Source organism: Copidosoma floridanum, unplaced genomic scaffold (genome assembly GCF_036245765.1).
Source record: "Copidosoma floridanum isolate Cflo_tuat_1 unplaced genomic scaffold, Cflo_Japanese_pri ptg000030l, whole genome shotgun sequence".
Lineage (NCBI taxonomy): Eukaryota > Metazoa > Arthropoda > Insecta > Hymenoptera > Encyrtidae > Copidosoma > Copidosoma floridanum.
In genome coordinates, this window is record NW_028321907.1 from 11,674,672 (window position 1) to 11,692,003 (window position 17,332).

A 17,332-nucleotide genomic window follows, 5' to 3' on the forward strand; every position below is an offset into this window, starting at 1 on the left:
GCCGGCCTGCCCCCGCGCCCCGTGGCTACCGTTTAATTGCTCCTGCGCCTCTCTCTCGTTCGTCTCGAAGCTGATGGCTCGACGATGCCCCCCCCCTTTTTTTTTTTTTTTTTGCATTCTTTGCTATTATATACCGGCATCGTGCTCAAGGCCGGTAGCTGCACGGGAGTGGGGAGAAGAGAAAAAAAAAAAAAAAAAAAAAGAAATTAACTTTGCACGTAGTCGAGACGGACGAGTATTTAAAATAGATGCAGGATACACGCCACCGACTTCCTTGCTCAATCTTTCAGGCCCATCAGCTTTTTTTTATTAGATATATCGAACGTAAAAGAGGAAGAGCTACATTAATGTAATGTAGATTGGATTTGGCTTCGTGGCAGCTGTACCTATGCATCCTGGATAATAACTTGTCGTGTATATAAGGTGTACAAGCAGCGATTGGATTATTCGATGATGTTTGTACTCGTTGTTACTTACATCTGATGGATTTTCGAGACATATCGGCGAGATCATGATGTATCATAACGCATGTTGTACTTGTATGATAAGATCGTGGGAAAAATCGCACCGAAGCGTCGCAGCAGTGGAGCACTCGAGGAATTCGGAAGATTGACAGTTTCGGCGAATGAGGAAACTGACGCATTGAAAACGATGCCGGAAACAGCTCAGCACGTTTGAGAGCTTATATGCACGCCTATGTCTGTATACTGTGGGTAACTATTAGTACTGCACAAGTATAGGTAGGTACATGGAGAGCTGATGACGACGCGTGCCCTAACGTCGTTTTAAGATATCGAAATTCGAGGCTTTTCAGTCGTTGCGTTGGAACATTGAACAATTTTTTTGGGTATGGTTGAGAGCGTGTGTTTTTTTTCGATGTGGACTTTGTGGTGCTTTTTATTCCCATTTGTATGGTATTTTTTCGTGATTCAGTTTGAAAACTATTATTAACCCAACGGTTGAGTACTCGGGCTTTTTTTGACTTTTTCAAAATAAAATTTCAATTAATAAAATTAACTTTAAATTAATAAAATTTAAAACCAAACAAAGAATGTATTGATCCAAAAAACGTTGGGGTATGTATTTGTTTCTGATACCACGTTGTAAAGTGAAAAATCCAAGTATAAAATCGACGACAAAGTCAATTCGAAAGAGTGAAAAATCAAAATAACAATTAAATCTTTTTGTACAGCCAAAATCGGAGCTTGTGCAAGCCAAGCGAGCAAGTAATGTATACACGTACAAGTGTGTGTACACAGCGCGTCGCCGGGAAGAAGAAGAAGGATGAGGAGGTTGAGGCATGTATAATAGGTAAGTATACATACGTGCAAGGAAGCGCGGGCGCACTAATCGTGTGAACATCCTCTTCCTTCGCTCATTACTACCAACGAGGAGCTACCAGCTTCCGGTTCTCCACGTCTCTCTCTCTCTCGGCATTGTCTCCTCACGGGCTCTCTCTCAACTTTTTTCCCTTCACTTCTCTCCCAGTGTCTCGTGCATACCTTATTTGCCGTGTAATTCGCGATGTTCCTTTCGTAACACCGGGAGGGAAAAAAGGACTCTCTTTTTTTCTCCATCTGTTTGTACTAACAGTGGTCTGTCAAGAGCTTACTTTCTGGATTTACTGGCACTGGGACACAATAGTTTTCACGCTCGTTCGGTGGCTTGATTTTCGTTTGGTCAAACTTTTCCCAGAAGGCTCATTGGAGGGGACAGAGAGGATGCACGGGGTGTGCTCACGAGCACATGAATTTGAGCGAGAAATGTGTGAACTTTTGCGGATAGTAATTATACAGCTCAGGTATGACTGAACTTCACACGTTAATTGCATTTTTTTTTTCCCTCGTTTTTTTGTTTCCCCTTTTTCATTCCTCGTTTCATAGTTGACTCCCACAAAAGGATGGCGTGGTTGCGAAAGAGGATGTAATTTACGAGACTGTTTAATTTAATCGTTGTTTGCATTAATTTGACGGCGCATTAAAATACATATTTTTTTCGGGAAACTAACTTCAATGTGGTATTACATACTTTGTTATTTATTCGCTTTTACTCTGTACATTATTTTCACACAAGTTTCTTATATTATATTGTGAATCTTCATAGGATTGCTGTTCTTTTACCTAAGTTGTAATAATACATATTGAGAAACCATGAAAAATAAAATTAATAGGATTCGCGAAGCCTTTAATCACATTAAATATATAGTTATAGTTTGTAATATAAAAATCATCGCACTAAGCGAAAAATTCAGTTGGATAACCATAATATAAGACAGCTGGCCTGTCAAACAACATCTGTCGTAAAAAAAATATCCCTATGCTGTACTAAATTTTTTTTTTGTTCTTGTCACGATCAATATTTCCACGGTTTCATTTAGTAATTATTTTAAAATAAAGTTTGCAAGAACTAAGGAAACGCTCACTCGATCATCGGGTATATACATATATATTTACCAATGGTGCCAATGACTCTCGGAATTAAGCGCATTACCAATTATTATTCAGTTGCTAATCGAGCTTTTTATTTAAACGCCGCGGCCGTGGGCAACATGAGCAGCTGAAACGGTAACTTCCCGTGTATCGGTTACGTATGGGGCAACCGCGTCGAATCGATCCGAGAAAAGATGGCACATATCTTTTTTCCCTTACTTTTCTGCACTAGACTTAAGATCCCCCCCCCTCCTATCACTCTTCTACTTCTTCTGACTACTGTAATTAAGTATTATCTCGATGGATGAGGGATTCTCTGCTTATCATAGCCGATCGTCCAAGTCTAATTGCGAGTAATCGGTGAGCTACATACGATCTCTGCTCGGGTTATTTATCCTTCAACTTGCTTTACTCGTGTCGCTGTACTGGAGCTTCCGCGTGAGAAAATAATAAAAGGTTTTAAAAGAGAATCGCGTACGGATGGTGGACAATTTCGAAGGTGTCGGTTGCAACAGAGTTGATCAAGGATTAAAAGGACGAGGAGACAACTCGCGAAACGGACGTTGACGAGCAACATACACCATACATAGCAATTACATCAGGTAAATAGTGTTGATTTAATATACATTGACATGGTTTTAACATCATCACGGACTATTTCTTTGAGATGCATAAAAAAATTTGGATTGATTACCAATTGAAACTTATTTTTTGGTTGAAAAAGTATTGCAAAGTGTCAATGTTTTTAAAAAGTCATGATTTTTTTTGCGATATCTATAGTTTCATTTTTTAGAGAATTTTTCTAAAAATTACTTGTACCCTTTCACATTAAAATTTCTGTAATATTTGTTTGTCTGTAAGCTAGAATAAATTTTCCAAATCCACAATCACTATAATTTCAAGTAATCAAGTTAACAATGGATAAAATCAATCGTTTATTTAAGCTTAAAAATAATTTATACTTTACAAGCGTGTTGGGTTTATTTTGATGGATATTGTGACGGTCACGCCACGGTTTTCAGCTTCATTGTGGGTGCGCCAACGCTGCATGCTTCTTCATATAAATCTCCAAAAAATTCCAACTGATCGAGCATAAGTATTGAACAACTCATTAACTTTTCAGCGTCAAGCTCGGGTTATACTCTCGCATGCGTGCATATGTATCCAGTTTGCCCCACACGCCCACAACACCACGGCAACTCTCGGACTCTAGTCCTCGACGTCGTTGTCGTACTCGAGTTATAAGAGAAAGACCGAGGGACGGAATTTGCATAACAGAATGAGCCAAAGCCGATCCCAAAGGAAATGTTAAAAGTCACCTGCGCCTATAAATACATATATATACCGGACTGGCTTTAATGGCTTTGTGAAACCCGTACTCTATAAATAGCTAGCGCCCAGTGGGTGTCAAAATTTTTATGGAATATGGTAATCAGTATCATTATTATTTTACTTTACTTCCCCCCCCCCTCACCCATTGAGTGGTCTTCTTGTTCTGCTACAGAAACGCAGTTGGTTGGAAGACACGCGCGAGTATCGGAGCAAATAGTACTACAAAAGACATCGGCTCGGGAAAACGGAGACGTCACCCGGTGAGGCAATAAATCACTGCGGGAGCAGATTTACACTCTCCTAATACTGCACGCGCGGGAGGACAAATCTCTCACGTTTCCTGTCAAGTCATACCGCTTATGGTTAAAATTAATGCACGCGCGCGATGATTCTACACAACATTTCGCCGATTTATTGTTCATTTGCGCAGGTCTTCTTCCGGTTTTCTAACTACGACAGCACACAACTGTCGATTCGAAAAATTTAAATGACCATATATCGTAAATTCATACGGAAAGTAGGACATTCTTTGCAAGACTGGTGTTTTCAGTATACGTTTGAGTACATTAGCCAAGAGTACATGTGCTTCATTTGTATACGTTTCTGCTACTTGTTCCGGCCAAAGGAGACATTTATGGTTTATTTGATTAAACAATGAAAATTAAATTAACCGAAAAATCGTTTTTCCACGTTTATCTTATTTTTCTCTCGTTACTCTATTGTAAATTAAATATTATTTTTCAAACGAATAGGTACAAGTTAAATGGTCTGGACGAAATTTGTCAAAGTAAGGATTAGAGGAAACCTTATTCATGAAAAAATCAAAAAGTAATTAAAATGAATTGTAAAAAACAAGACTCACGTGTTTTGCATGGATGCAAGTGATTGAAAAATAGACTAGACGTAACTTGAAACTAGATAAAAGCGAAAAAAAAGAAAAAAAATCACTGCATACAACTACTCATGTCCGATTCAGATAATCGAAGAGCCGGACGGGCATTTGTCGTTGGTCGTTGTGTTTCAGTGCAGCATCAGCATCTGCCGATATACTTTTTATCACGTCGCGACATCCGCTCGGCTCCCGGCGACGTAACACACATCCGGTCACTCGCATCCCCCTCCCCCCATCCCTTTTCTCGCTCCGTTCTGCTATCTTTCTTTTTTCTTCGGCCTGAAGAATAAAAAAAAAATAAATAAAAATAAAAACCGTTAAAGAGATAGTCGCGCAAACAAGCAGAGCGGAAAAGTAAAGAGAGAAGAAGCAGCAGTTCTCTACACGTACATATAGTACCTGCAACGATGTTGCTGCTGCTGCCCGGCATGAGGCTTTTCGTGATTAAGTCAACTGCTTTTTTCTCGCTGGTAAGGCAGAGAGTAGATTATTCCAAAGCTTTTTTTTTTCTTCCGTTTTTAGATCGCATGTTAGCAGGACGCGCTTTTTTTAAAACTCGTTGTTGAGATGTTAATTTAAAAATCGTGTACTACTTCGATTCCAGAGTCATTAAGAGTTTTGTTACGTATAGACTGGACGACCACGAAAAAAACATGTACAAATCTTTTTTCATTTGGATTACAAAAAAAAAACAACTAACTTAGACTCAAGTTGAACAAAGATTGAAGTCAAAAAAGTAGTTGATTTAGTTTGGAGTTTGAGAAGTAGTGATTAGGAATTGGGGTCAAAAAGGGTATTTGATAAAGGTGGGGTCGGCTTCTCGCTACGTACAGACGTCCATAAGAAGTAACATGGAGCCTCGAGAGACTAGTTTACATTATTGTTTATGTTTTTGTTACCTTGGGGTCGAATTTAATTTTTCTCTTTTTAAAATGGGACGTGGCTATATTTTCAATGAATGTGGTGAACCCGTGGACAGCTTTTTATATTACAGCTTCCATATTAATTTTCTCCAACTTCAATCTTCCACACCTCGTAAAATACGCTGTCGAAAAATCTGATAAAAACTTTAGACAAATGACTCATTCAATTTTCATATACCACTGGTGAATGTGATGCTTATCAACAAGAAGCGCCTCGAGATTGGGATGATAAAAACTAACATCGACTGTCCCCTTTAACCAGCTGCGGAAACCCAAATGCCCATTGGAGCGATCAACGATGAGAACCAGAAGAGAAAAAAAAAAAAAAAAAAAAAAAAAAAAAAAAGACGATAAAATACGATTTCCCAGCAAACAACTTCCCGCTTGCTACAGCTTATCTTTATCAGCGACGAGCAGGATAAAGACTAAAACTCGCCCCACAGGACAAGCGTGCAACGTCAAGTATACAGGTATACATATGTATATATATATATATCCTAGAAATTCAACGAGACGCAGCGGGGAATACCTGCAGGGAAACCAAAAGGACAACTGATCGAAGAAGAAGCAGCGGTGGTCGGTATATACATCATATCGGGGCACGAGCGAGCACAAACACACACACGCGCGCATAAATAATGTATCGTTCCACGGGCAAGTAAACGTAGCCGCAAATAGCCGGTGGAGTAGTAATTTCAGCGAGCGGGAAAGCAGGGTGTTCGCGTTACACGAGGCGAGAAAACAGCCGGTCCGGTTTCTCTCGCCGAGCACTCACTTAGCTCGACGTTGCAGCTTATAGCTGGAGCAAAGTGAAAAAAAAGGATCGCGCTCCCCGACCGAGGAGAGAGCTTTTTTATTCTTTCGTTCTTATTTTTCGGTCAGCCACTGTCGCCTGCCGGAAGTCATGGGCTCCTTCTAGTTTCGAAAGCACACGGCGAGCTATGGACTACCACTTTCTACAAGAGTAACACAAGTCGCGAGTATAGTCCGCGACCACTTAAACACCGACTTTGCGTGCATGTATGTATGCATATGATGTATGAGGACAAGAGGATGTGCGTGTCTCCGTGTCTTTACACATATTATGAATATAATTTTATCTGCGGTCGAAACGCAATGGACATCTAGTCGCAGGCGACACCCGATGGGACTGTCTGGTCGGTGGTGGAAAAGAAATATAACTCATGATTTTTCGATCGGACCACAGATTTTTGCTCATATTTAGTGATTGTTGATTCATATGGTTACAATGATGCTCACAGGTGGGTACACTAGTGATTCTGCGTTAAAGTGTAGCTGAAGGATTATAATTTTTTTTTTTTTTTTTTTTTTTTTTTTTTACTAAAATGATAACATAATTGGTAAAAATAGCAATTCATTGATTATAATATTGCGTGGGTACTTGGTATTTGGCAAAAATTTCATCGATCGTTCCCTTCCGTAACAGTTGCCTCGAAATAATCAGGTGTGCCTATATGTATAAGGTGCCCGATAACTTTGTGTGCACAACGAGAAATGGCACCTGAAAAATCAGAGGAATGGCAAAAGGCGAAAACAAAGGGAAAGGCCAAACGAGATTCAAACCGAGGCACGGGGAGAAGAGGCGTGAAAAAAAAAAAAAAAAAAAAAAAAACGACAGCCCACGCGAGGAGGTGTATACTTACTTACTTCGCTGGCTCATCTCGTTTCGCGAGAAAGGCATCGGCAGCTCGGGTGCGTGCCATCGTACGAGCGGATGTACATACACCCCAACGCGTTCGCGAATCACGTGCCTCGTTCTTTTTTGTTTCTCTCCTCAATTACTTTGCCAAAGTTAATGAGCTTCGATGCGTATCGGAAATAATGCAAAGCTCGTTCTCTTTCTTTTTCTCGCGGTGCTTCACTTTGGTTTTTTTTCCCTTCGATAATTGAGCCAATTTCGAATGGATTCTTCATTTGGAAAAACAATCATACACGATGCTGTGTTGTGACGATACTGTTATTATTATCTTTTTTTTCTAACGTTTTTGAAATGTACACAATGAAGTGATTAGTCTGAGTTGAAGTGAGTAGTCTGGGGCATCAATACCAGGGTGGGACTTTTTTTATTTGAGTATACCAGGTGAAAATTGGACCGGGTTGATTGAAAATGGGAACTCGTTTTTGGCCTCACTCATCAAAAATCGTCCATGCATTTCTTCCCCCCCCCCCCCCCCCCGAGTGCTTTTATAATCAGTAAAAATGTTGGACCTTCATTGATTTATTCTTCGGAGCTTGAAGAATTGACGCAAACTCATCTATATTAGCTATTTTTAACATAAATAATGATCAGGAAGACAGTTGTAGTTTCAATGATACCCTGCCTATACCCAAAACGAAATGTCCCCTTGCACGGACACACGTTTAGTTGAATCGTTGACGCGTTGGATCAGCGAGAATTAACTGTCCCTGCACAGCCAAAGTCGGTCTCTCGACGAAACCAACGGCCTCTGGAAGCGGCATATAAGTACGAGGACAGAAGTGTGCGAAACATTGCGGGCGTTGGCGAAAAGAAACGGCGGGGAAAGGACGTAAAGGAGGAAGAAGAGGAGGTGGCGGCAAGAGAGCGCGACCGGAAGGCGGGGGAAGGTGCGTGAAAATATTTTAACGGGGAGCCCTCCCCCCTCGACCCCCTTGCACCCACGCGAAGCGCGGCCCGACTCCAGGGGGGGGGGCGGGCGTAGGCGACGCACACGCCCGAGCCAAGGAGCTACGTGCGTGCGTGTGTGCGCGCGCGTGTGTGTGTGTGTGTGTGTGTGTGTGTGTGTGCAGGAGAGAGCCTTGAACGACCTTTTTTGGTATCCGGCCCCGAAGAAAAGCGACGGCCTACCGGGAGGAATAGAGGAAAAAAGCGAGACGGGACTTCGTATGTGGTAGTATGTGGTTGCGCGCGGGCCTGGGTTTCCGAGAATATTGTCCATTGTAGCGAAGGAGGAAAAGCGTGAACGCTATAATTTGAGAAATAATTGAAATTTGAGAAGGTGGTGTCCGTGTGGACGTGGAAACAAAATGGGACGATATTCGATACGTGCACCTATATGATATCGTTTGCGTCAATTACGAAAAATGTACATGTATACTCACGTGCGCTTGATAAAAAAAAAAAAAAAAAAAAAAAAAAAAAAAAAAAAAAAAAAAAAAAAAAAAAAAAAAAAAAAAAAAAAAAAAAAAAAAAAAAAAAACGTGTTTATTGCGCTATGAAGGTTTTTGACAAGTGTACAGTTGATTGATGATTAATTTGAAAAGGTAGGTTTGAAAATACGAGCTGTGTGATCTTTAAATCGTGCAAGCTCTGCTTCGAGCGAAAATAAGTAGAACAAGTCGCGTTTGGTAAGACATGTGCGTTTGAGGAGATTATTTTATTGGTGTGAACTTTGTTATTAACTGGACCATAATTGTTTATGAAAAAGTTCCATTTGACGCACATGTGTAATTGAGGTATACTATAGTGGTCCACTGAGCAAAAACTGTTTTTTTTTCTTTTTATTAAAAGAAGGAAAAAAAAAAACACAAGCGCGTGCGTCTTTCTTCACCGTGGCAAAATAGAAGTAGGCACGCCGATGTTTTCGTTACCAACTTATAAGAGGATATATAATCCATTACATTCGATTACATTTTTTCATTATGCTCACCCTTCGAGATATCTTATCGATATCGATTGCAATGGTACAGGTACTGAGAGACAGAGATCAGAAGCATATAAAAAAAAGATATCCCAGCATCAATGCAGCACTCGAAAAATCAACTCTATAATATTTATAAAAGAGGCCTCGCTCTCGAAAAAATGGCAGCACTGCAAGCAACTCTGAGAGCTTTGAAAGCGCTCGTGTGCCAAGAGGTGGTATACGGAGAGACGCAACTTTCAACCCACGACGAGGAGCGGGAAAAAGAAAGAAAGAAAGAAAGAAGGAAGCTTGCTGGCACAAGCAAGAGAGAAAGGGGGAGTGTAAGTGTGTGTGAGAGAGAGCTGATGGGGGGGGGGGAGCACAAGGCGACCGGAAATTAGCGGTGCGTTTTACGAGCACGCGCTCCCCCTCCTCCCTTGCCCATCGGGCAATTGCGTGCCTGCTCCTCCTTATATATATATACACTCCTACTTTTTTTCTCCCCCATTCATTCCCCGTTTACACTTATATAACACACACGCGCACGCTCTCTCTCTCTCTCTCTCTCTCTCGTGCGTCGCCCGTATCAATGGGACGCATTGCTGAATGGCGCAGTTCTTGTTTGTGTATATGGAATACGTATGTGTATAAACGTACGGCTTCCGAAGACGAGCACGCCAGCACCCGCGCGTACAATACTGTATAGGGGCCGTTTCGTTAAAAAAAAATTTTTTTTTCCTATTTTTCTTTTTTTTTTTTTAATTAAATTAAAAAACCATTTTGAGGATGAAATTTAAAAAATATCTCGTCAACGGTAACCTGCTTATTCAGATACATATCATATTTACCGTGGATTATATCATATTTACCGTGGATTTTCACCGTAACGTATTACACCTTTGAAATAACATTAAAATCGCCGATTATGTTACTTTGAAAAAAGTCCTATCGCATCACCCATCAAACAAACATTGCATTTTTTTTTTTTTTTTTCTCGAAACGACCAATGCGTAGACGTACCGCCGCCGCTGCCTTGGACACCATATATACACAGCACTTAGAGAGTTTTTGCACGCAGCTGTTGTATTATATGGGCGTACGCGCGAGTTGACTGAAAATCGCGCCTCTTGGCTTTCTCTCTCCGACTCTTGCGCGCCGCGAAACGAATTATGTTAAGGTCGATGGTTTGGCATTCTGGTACTCGTGTACGCATTATATGCTCGAGGCTGTAAAGAGGAGATTTTATGGGTCGGTGTTGCACGCGGCAAAGGTCGACTTGCGTGCACAATCGCAGCTGGAAATATTGCGAACAATCATTTGTCAAATAACGGTACAAGCAATCATAAAAACAAACAAAATTTGTCAAATGACCCGAGGCTCGTTACAACTACAATTTTAAAACGTGCTTTTGTTATGACTCCGAGAATAGATCTCATTCAGATTTGCAAAACGGAGGGGCAAACATTGCAATTGGTCCACCTTTTGTGGTATTTTAAACGTGAATTATAAAGCTGCGCGCTATCTCACGTACAATCTAAAGGCCCTTAAAAGCAGGTATACCTAATCGGGCTCACGTCGCGAGATCGAGTCTTAAACAACGACGCGACGTTCCAACTTGTACGACCTTGGGAGGAAGTCGAAAATCGTCTGAGGACAACTTCTCGCGCGCATACTTGTACATATCTGGCGAATAACCCACGAATTCGCGATATTATCTGGTTTCCTTCCGGTGGATGTGGAGCGAGTACGGAGGCGAAAATACGGCTAATGTCAGCATACACGTATATTCACACGGTTGTAGAAAAGTAAAGAAAATTTTATAATAAAAACTGTTGAATGGACGTTACTATTTTTTCTCAAGTTAAACAATCATCTTCACTTTGTTTGTCATTATTATTTTTTTTCAGTATCTATCGCACCTACGTCGAAAATCAACTGCAGGCGATGTGCATCCGATCTAGAAAATCGCGATACCTCGATCTACATGTTATTATCCATTTGGAAATATCCCTTGTGTGTGTGTAAGATTCATGTGGAGAAAAAAAAAAAAAAAAAAAAACGAGTGAAACGACAAGCTCTATAAACAATAAACTCGCGATGAACAAAAGTGAGCACAGAAAGAGAAGAAAAAAAAAAAAAAAAAAAAAAAAAAAAAAAAAAGAAAATTCAGACAATCATCGTTGCCTGATCATTATTGCCCGATATAGAGACGTCACACCCGACTGCGCACCATCCATCACAGTTTCCCACCCGAAAAAAAGCCGAACGAAGAAGCATTTTTCTTGCGCAAAAAAAAAAAAAAAAAAAAAAAAAAAACTAACAAACATCCCAACTCTGCAAGAAAAAGAAGAAGAGGAGATGCTCGGCTCGTACGTCAAGGCGAAGGCAAGAGTGGGCGTATCGAAGAAGAAGCAGGGCTCTCGCGGGGGTTCCGAAAAACCGTCGATTATCCACGCTCGCGAAAGACGTCTTCGTCGATCGCTCCGAAACGAGGCGAGAGGGGGTGGTGGGAAAGATTCCACCCACAGGTTAGGCGTGGGTGTCGGTGTTTCCGGTGCTCGCTGTCGCGCCCGCGCACTGCACGTATATAGCCCCTTCTTCTGTCTCTTGTGCGCACGTATACCTGATGCATGCATTTAATTTTTTCTTTTTACATCTTATTTTCTTTGAGACGCTCCTCCGTTTAAGGAATCACTCAACCTTTGTGACGTACTTTTTTTCCACTAGCCTTCAGTCATTTTTTTTTTTTTTTTTTTTCTCCAATTAACTTAGGCCGATGTACTAAGAGAGGCTTTCCTCGAGTGGTTAGATGAGCCTTAGGTCCCCCCGTGAAGAAAAGATCATCTTATCCTACCTCGTACTTGTCAAATTTACTATACTTGCCGGATACAAGCATATACTTGGACAGAAAATTATTTCCATTTTTCTTTTTTTTTTTTTTTATGAATTTCAAAACATTTGTCAGATATATGCAACACATTTTAAATATTAAAGCTCATTGTCAAGTATTTGTAATAAAATATTTAAATACTTTGACCATGTATTTTTTTTTTTTTTTTTTTTTTCACATTGTTTTAGGTCTTTCAAGCTGTAACGCATTGTATTTGCTGGCAAAAATGTTGCTGAACAATCTGTTGTAGGTGGTAATTGGGAAAAAAATTTTCAGCACGAATACTTATAATTTTCGATAAAAAGTAATATATTGGACATAAAAAAAAAAAAGAGAGATGAAAAATGATCCAACGAAAATTCGTACGAAAAAGAAGAAGTAGACATCGTTCAGGCAAACAAATCAAAATCCAGCCATATGGGGCACGCAGGCCATCACGAAACGTCAATTAACCCGGCCGAAAAAGTATGTCAATAACGCACATCCCCCCCCTTCCTCGGACCCCTCCACTCCATTATATATGCGCGAGCGATCGGCAAACTCGTGGGCGGCCCGTGTCATCGACAGCAACGACTTTATTCCGCCCACTCGTGTAGTTACGTACGTTATCCTCGCTCGCGTATCCACATGCCTGCCTGCGATCGTGAAACACACCCCAACTTTTTGCGCGCGACGTGCGCATGGGGGGCAAAAAATCTATCCACCACCACTATATTATACTTGTAACAGAGAGAGAGAGAAGAAAAAAATGAAAAATCGAATGAGGACCCTTGGAGCACGTCCCACGCGCTCGGGGTGGATGTACCAGAGCCAAAAGTCCTGGCTACACGTATCACGGGTATACATCCAAAGAGAGCCAATCCACACAGTGACGTCACACTACGGTCCCCCCGTTTATTTCTTTACTGTACTTACAATCACACGCGTGATCACAATTCTGGATGGTAGATACGAGCGAAGGGGAGGAAATCAATGGGGAGAGCTGGGAGCTCCCATTCATGAGCGGAAACGAGTCGTACTGTATAATATACTTTTATATGACTACACGACTTCGGCGCTTTTGGATTTTAGGGCCATCTTTTTAATTTTTATTTATAGCCATGTCGAATAGGGGATGGTGGATACGCCTGTTAAGCCGGTGATATTTTTTTTTACTTTAGGCGTAGCTGTAGATCCGTAAAAATGTTATTCGAGGTAAAGTCAATCGATCGGACAATCTTTTGTTTGCACAACCTATGAAGACGGATTGGTCACGAGAAAATTCTTACCTCGTTCAGTTCTACTATACTGCAAATAGATGATTTTGTAATTAATGCATGTTTAGGGGTGTGTAGGCATAGTACGAGTACACCGTCAAACGTTTGTGGGTGACTCAACATGAGCTTTGAGAATAGGGAGTCGAAACAAGGACGATCGGTAAAAAAATCGTCGTGAAAATTATCGTATGAACAAATAATCATTCAAGTCTATAGTTTTAAACGATGGCAAACACATTGTGTGTACGTGTGTAATGTACGCAATGTTAGGGTAGGTGGAAGTGTAAAATTTTTAAGTATACTGTACTCACAAGTATTGCACAAATCTGTAGTACAAGTACGTGCCACACGATTATGTGGGTAAAGAGCGACGCTGCATTGAAATTAAGTGATCCTTGTTAGGATTCGTTCAGACAATTTTCGCTAAAATCACAGGTTTACGAAAGCGTGTGGGGGAGGGGGCGGTAAGTGCAGAAAATTGTGGCGCCAACGCCAAAAATAGTTCCCGTTTTACGTTACCACTCATTAAGTACACGCGCGCTCTTGTCACGGGTGACCCTCGAGTGCGTTTCAATGATAATTATTGTGCCCACTTGAGCACGCAACGTAAACATCTTTCACGCGAGTAATTGCACTTGCGATGACTTACAAAAATACAAACTACATACTTGTATACGCTGCTGATAAATATTAATTGTTTGAAACTTGTTGAAACTTATTTATTTCTGGTTTTAAAGAAATCATAAGAAAAAAAAAAAAAAAAAAAAAAAAAACAATAGAAGAAAATGTTAAAAAATCGATTCTCAACGCGTACAAAAGCCCGACTACACATGCATACACACACGTATACAATATGTACTTGCGAGCCTCAATGAGTGCTCTCCCGAGAGAGCTGCAGCGCCGGCATCAGCAATGAAGCACTTCCTTCTTAACAGTTTAGCAGGATACGGCTCATTGGGCGTGCAAAGCGCGCGCGGCCTCTCTCTCACACACACACACACACGCGCGCGCGTACAAACTTGCTTATCATGTATGCCGCAAGCTTCGTCTCCTGGCCTTCCATTACCCTATGTACACACATGTGCTGATGTGCTCCCCTGCTCCCATCCCCCTCTACATGTGTTTCAATCGATCATTGCTGCCGTTGTACTTTTGTGTTGCGCTTAGCAAACTTATTTTTTCTCTTGCTATTTTGTCATCACAATCTAAGAAGCTTCTAATTAAACTGAAGCATATTTGTTTACATAGTCACAACGCCCGGTTATATCTGACCTCATGGAATAATAATCATTTGAATTGAGAAAAAAAAAAAAAAAAAAAAAAAAAAAAGATTTCAAAGAGAAATATCATTGGGTATGAGACTAATTAATTAAAGCTTCATTGAAATGAAGATTATGGTTAAGAAAACGCACTTACCGGAATTTTGCTTGTTCTCAAGAACTCGAGCAACGCTTCAAGGGCTCCGAGAGTCGACGCCTGCACATAGACACCTCGCTCGGCTAATTTTATCTTACCCAAGGCATGAGACAGTTCCTTGGCTATTTCTTCCTTCAATATTTCAACTTCGTCCGGTTTCTGAGCCACCACCAAATTTAATCCTAAAATTTGGAAGATGTATTATTTAATACCACCACGTCGATAGTTAAAAGGCATAGGATATTTGACAACTAATGTTTATACCTGCTATGGCTTTTTCGAGCTCTTTGGCAGCTATTTTCACTCCCTGAGCTGCTTCAATTTCTTTGTGTTCTACATACGCATTCTGCCAACAGATATTTTGATAAATTTATGTAATTTCAAGAATGTCACAACTAAACTATCAACAACAAATAAATAGATTACCTTAACTCGTAACTCTTTCAAAGGTTGTGGCATGAGGAGCGCACGGATTTGAGTAACTATTGGTCCATCTGTACCTGCCAGAATCATCGTGTCACCCTCGCGAAGGGTCCCATTGACTAGAATACAGTCTATCGTTGTACCAAGGCCGGGTAAGGCTTTGACTTCTAGCACTATGGCATGCAACTCTTCACAAAACATAAGTCGCTTGGCCAATGGACCTTGACAGGCGTCGACTATCAATCCTAGCAAGTTACCCATACCCTCTCCTGCAACGAAATTTGAGAGTTATATCATTATGATTGTAATAATTGATTTGTTCTGTGGTACTAAAAAAAAAAAAAAAAATGTCTTACCCGTTACAGCACTCGTTGGAACCAAAGACACGTAACTTCGAGGATCCGGATTTTCGTAGAAGAGTGCAGCATTAAGGCCTTGCTCAGCAAATTGGACGATTATATCCTTGGAGCGTTTTTCGAATTCTCGTTGGGTATTAATTGCTTGAGCTTTAATGATGTCTTGCACGTCTTTGCGGCTCATCGTTTGCCAATCGTAAAGTCTGAAGGAAATTTAAATTTTCAACTTGTTTTTTGTTAAGAGAAGAAAAGGTCAGTAGCCCTAAATGTTGCTGATAAATTTAATACCTGTCAATTTTATTGAGAGCCACAACAAACGGACATTTTTTAGCTTTCAAAAGGTTGATACTTTCTATGGTTTGAGGCTCTAGGCCATGCATAATATCAACTACTAGAATAGCTATGTCACAGAGAGACGATCCTCTGTTTCTTAGATTACTGAAAGATTCGTGACCAGGTGTGTCGATAATCAATAGTCCAGGAATCTTAAACTTTTTGTCGGCAAACTAAAAAAAAAAGGAAAGACAAATCTTTATACCTTTATTACAAGTGTCAAGAGACTTTTTAAGTCTAGTAAAACCTACGCCTTTAACGTGTTTTGTAGACTCTTGAATGGCTGAAATGGGCACATTGGTTGCACCGATTTGCTGGGTAATGCCACCAGCTTCCCCGTCCTGTACATTCGTCCTTCTCAACTTGTCTAGGATCTTTGTTTTGCCAGTATCTACGTGACCGAGTACGCAGACAACAGCTGCTCGCAATCTATCGAGGGTGCGTTTCTTTTCCGCTTCGTTCTTACGGTTCTGGATCCTCTCACGTATCTGCTGTTTCTTACGCTCAGGATCTGGACGTTTCCCATCACTTTCCTCTTCGCTCTCGTCATCTGAGTCAGAATCTGAGGACTCACTTTCCGAATCAGATCCTTCTGCCGCAGAGGAAGATTCCTCTTCCTCAGATTCCTTAGCAGCAGTTTTAGAACCCTTGACGGCTTCTTTTTTCTCTGCTGATTCCGATTTGTCTGAAATAATATTAGTGTTAACGAAGTACAATTACAATTGAAAATATAAAATTAGCCAAGCAACGAACGCTTAACAAACAGAGGGAATGATTGATATTAAATAAAGTTTGCACCTTCTTCGGGTTCTTCTTCACTACTTTCTGCATCCCAAGCATCTTTGAGACCATCATCTTCTTCCTCTTTCTTTTCTTCAGCTTTTTCCTCTTTTTTATCGACAATCTCCACCTGCACTTTATCAGTTTCAGCTTCCTCAGCTTTATTTTCCTCTTTTTCTTCTTTGCTACTCTGCTGCTTTAACTTACTTGCCCTTACTCTGGTTCCTTGAACAGATTGTAAAAATAATTTAGAATTAAAATAAACGAGATCAACAATTTTTCTCTATCCTTGACAATATATTGTATCACCTGGTCTTTGTTTTTTCTCTCCAACTTCTGGTACCTCGAATCCTTGAGCTTTCAATGCTTCCAACATAGCTTGAGCCCTAGCATTTTCGAACTTCTGTTTGCTGCTCAAAAGCTTTCCTTCGGCTTTTAATTTGTCTTTCCTCATTTTTTCTTTCAACTTTTTCTTTTCTTTTTTTTCCTGTTCTCTTTTCAATTGCTCCTCTCGGAGTCTCTCCCTTTCTTCCTCTTGACGTATCCTTTCTTCTTCTTCACGTTTCAATTGTTCCTCTCTTTCTTGTTCTAATTTTAAAGCTTCCTTTAACTTCAGGATAGCCTTTGCACCAGGTCCCTTAACTTGATGAAAAAAAATCACACATTTTTAAATTAATGT

The 17,332-nt window shown here is 40.5% G+C and overlaps 1 protein-coding gene across 1 annotated transcript in view; it reads right to left on the reverse strand.

Moving 5' to 3' along the window:
- Positions 1 to 17,332, reverse strand: part of eIF5B (eukaryotic translation initiation factor 5B) — an 87,725-nt gene that overhangs the window by 67,196 nt on the left and 3,197 nt on the right. Inside the window, exons 6-13 of the mRNA XM_089596143.1 lie at positions 16,963 to 17,295; positions 16,672 to 16,878; positions 16,125 to 16,558; positions 15,829 to 16,046; positions 15,541 to 15,743; positions 15,188 to 15,453; positions 15,026 to 15,107; positions 14,762 to 14,943 (exon numbers count right to left, since the gene is read on the reverse strand). Coding sequence (XP_089452269.1) covers positions 14,762 to 14,943; positions 15,026 to 15,107; positions 15,188 to 15,453; positions 15,541 to 15,743; positions 15,829 to 16,046; positions 16,125 to 16,558; positions 16,672 to 16,878; positions 16,963 to 17,295 — 1,925 coding nt within the window. The remainder of the gene's footprint in view (positions 1 to 14,761; positions 14,944 to 15,025; positions 15,108 to 15,187; positions 15,454 to 15,540; positions 15,744 to 15,828; positions 16,047 to 16,124; positions 16,559 to 16,671; positions 16,879 to 16,962; positions 17,296 to 17,332) is intronic.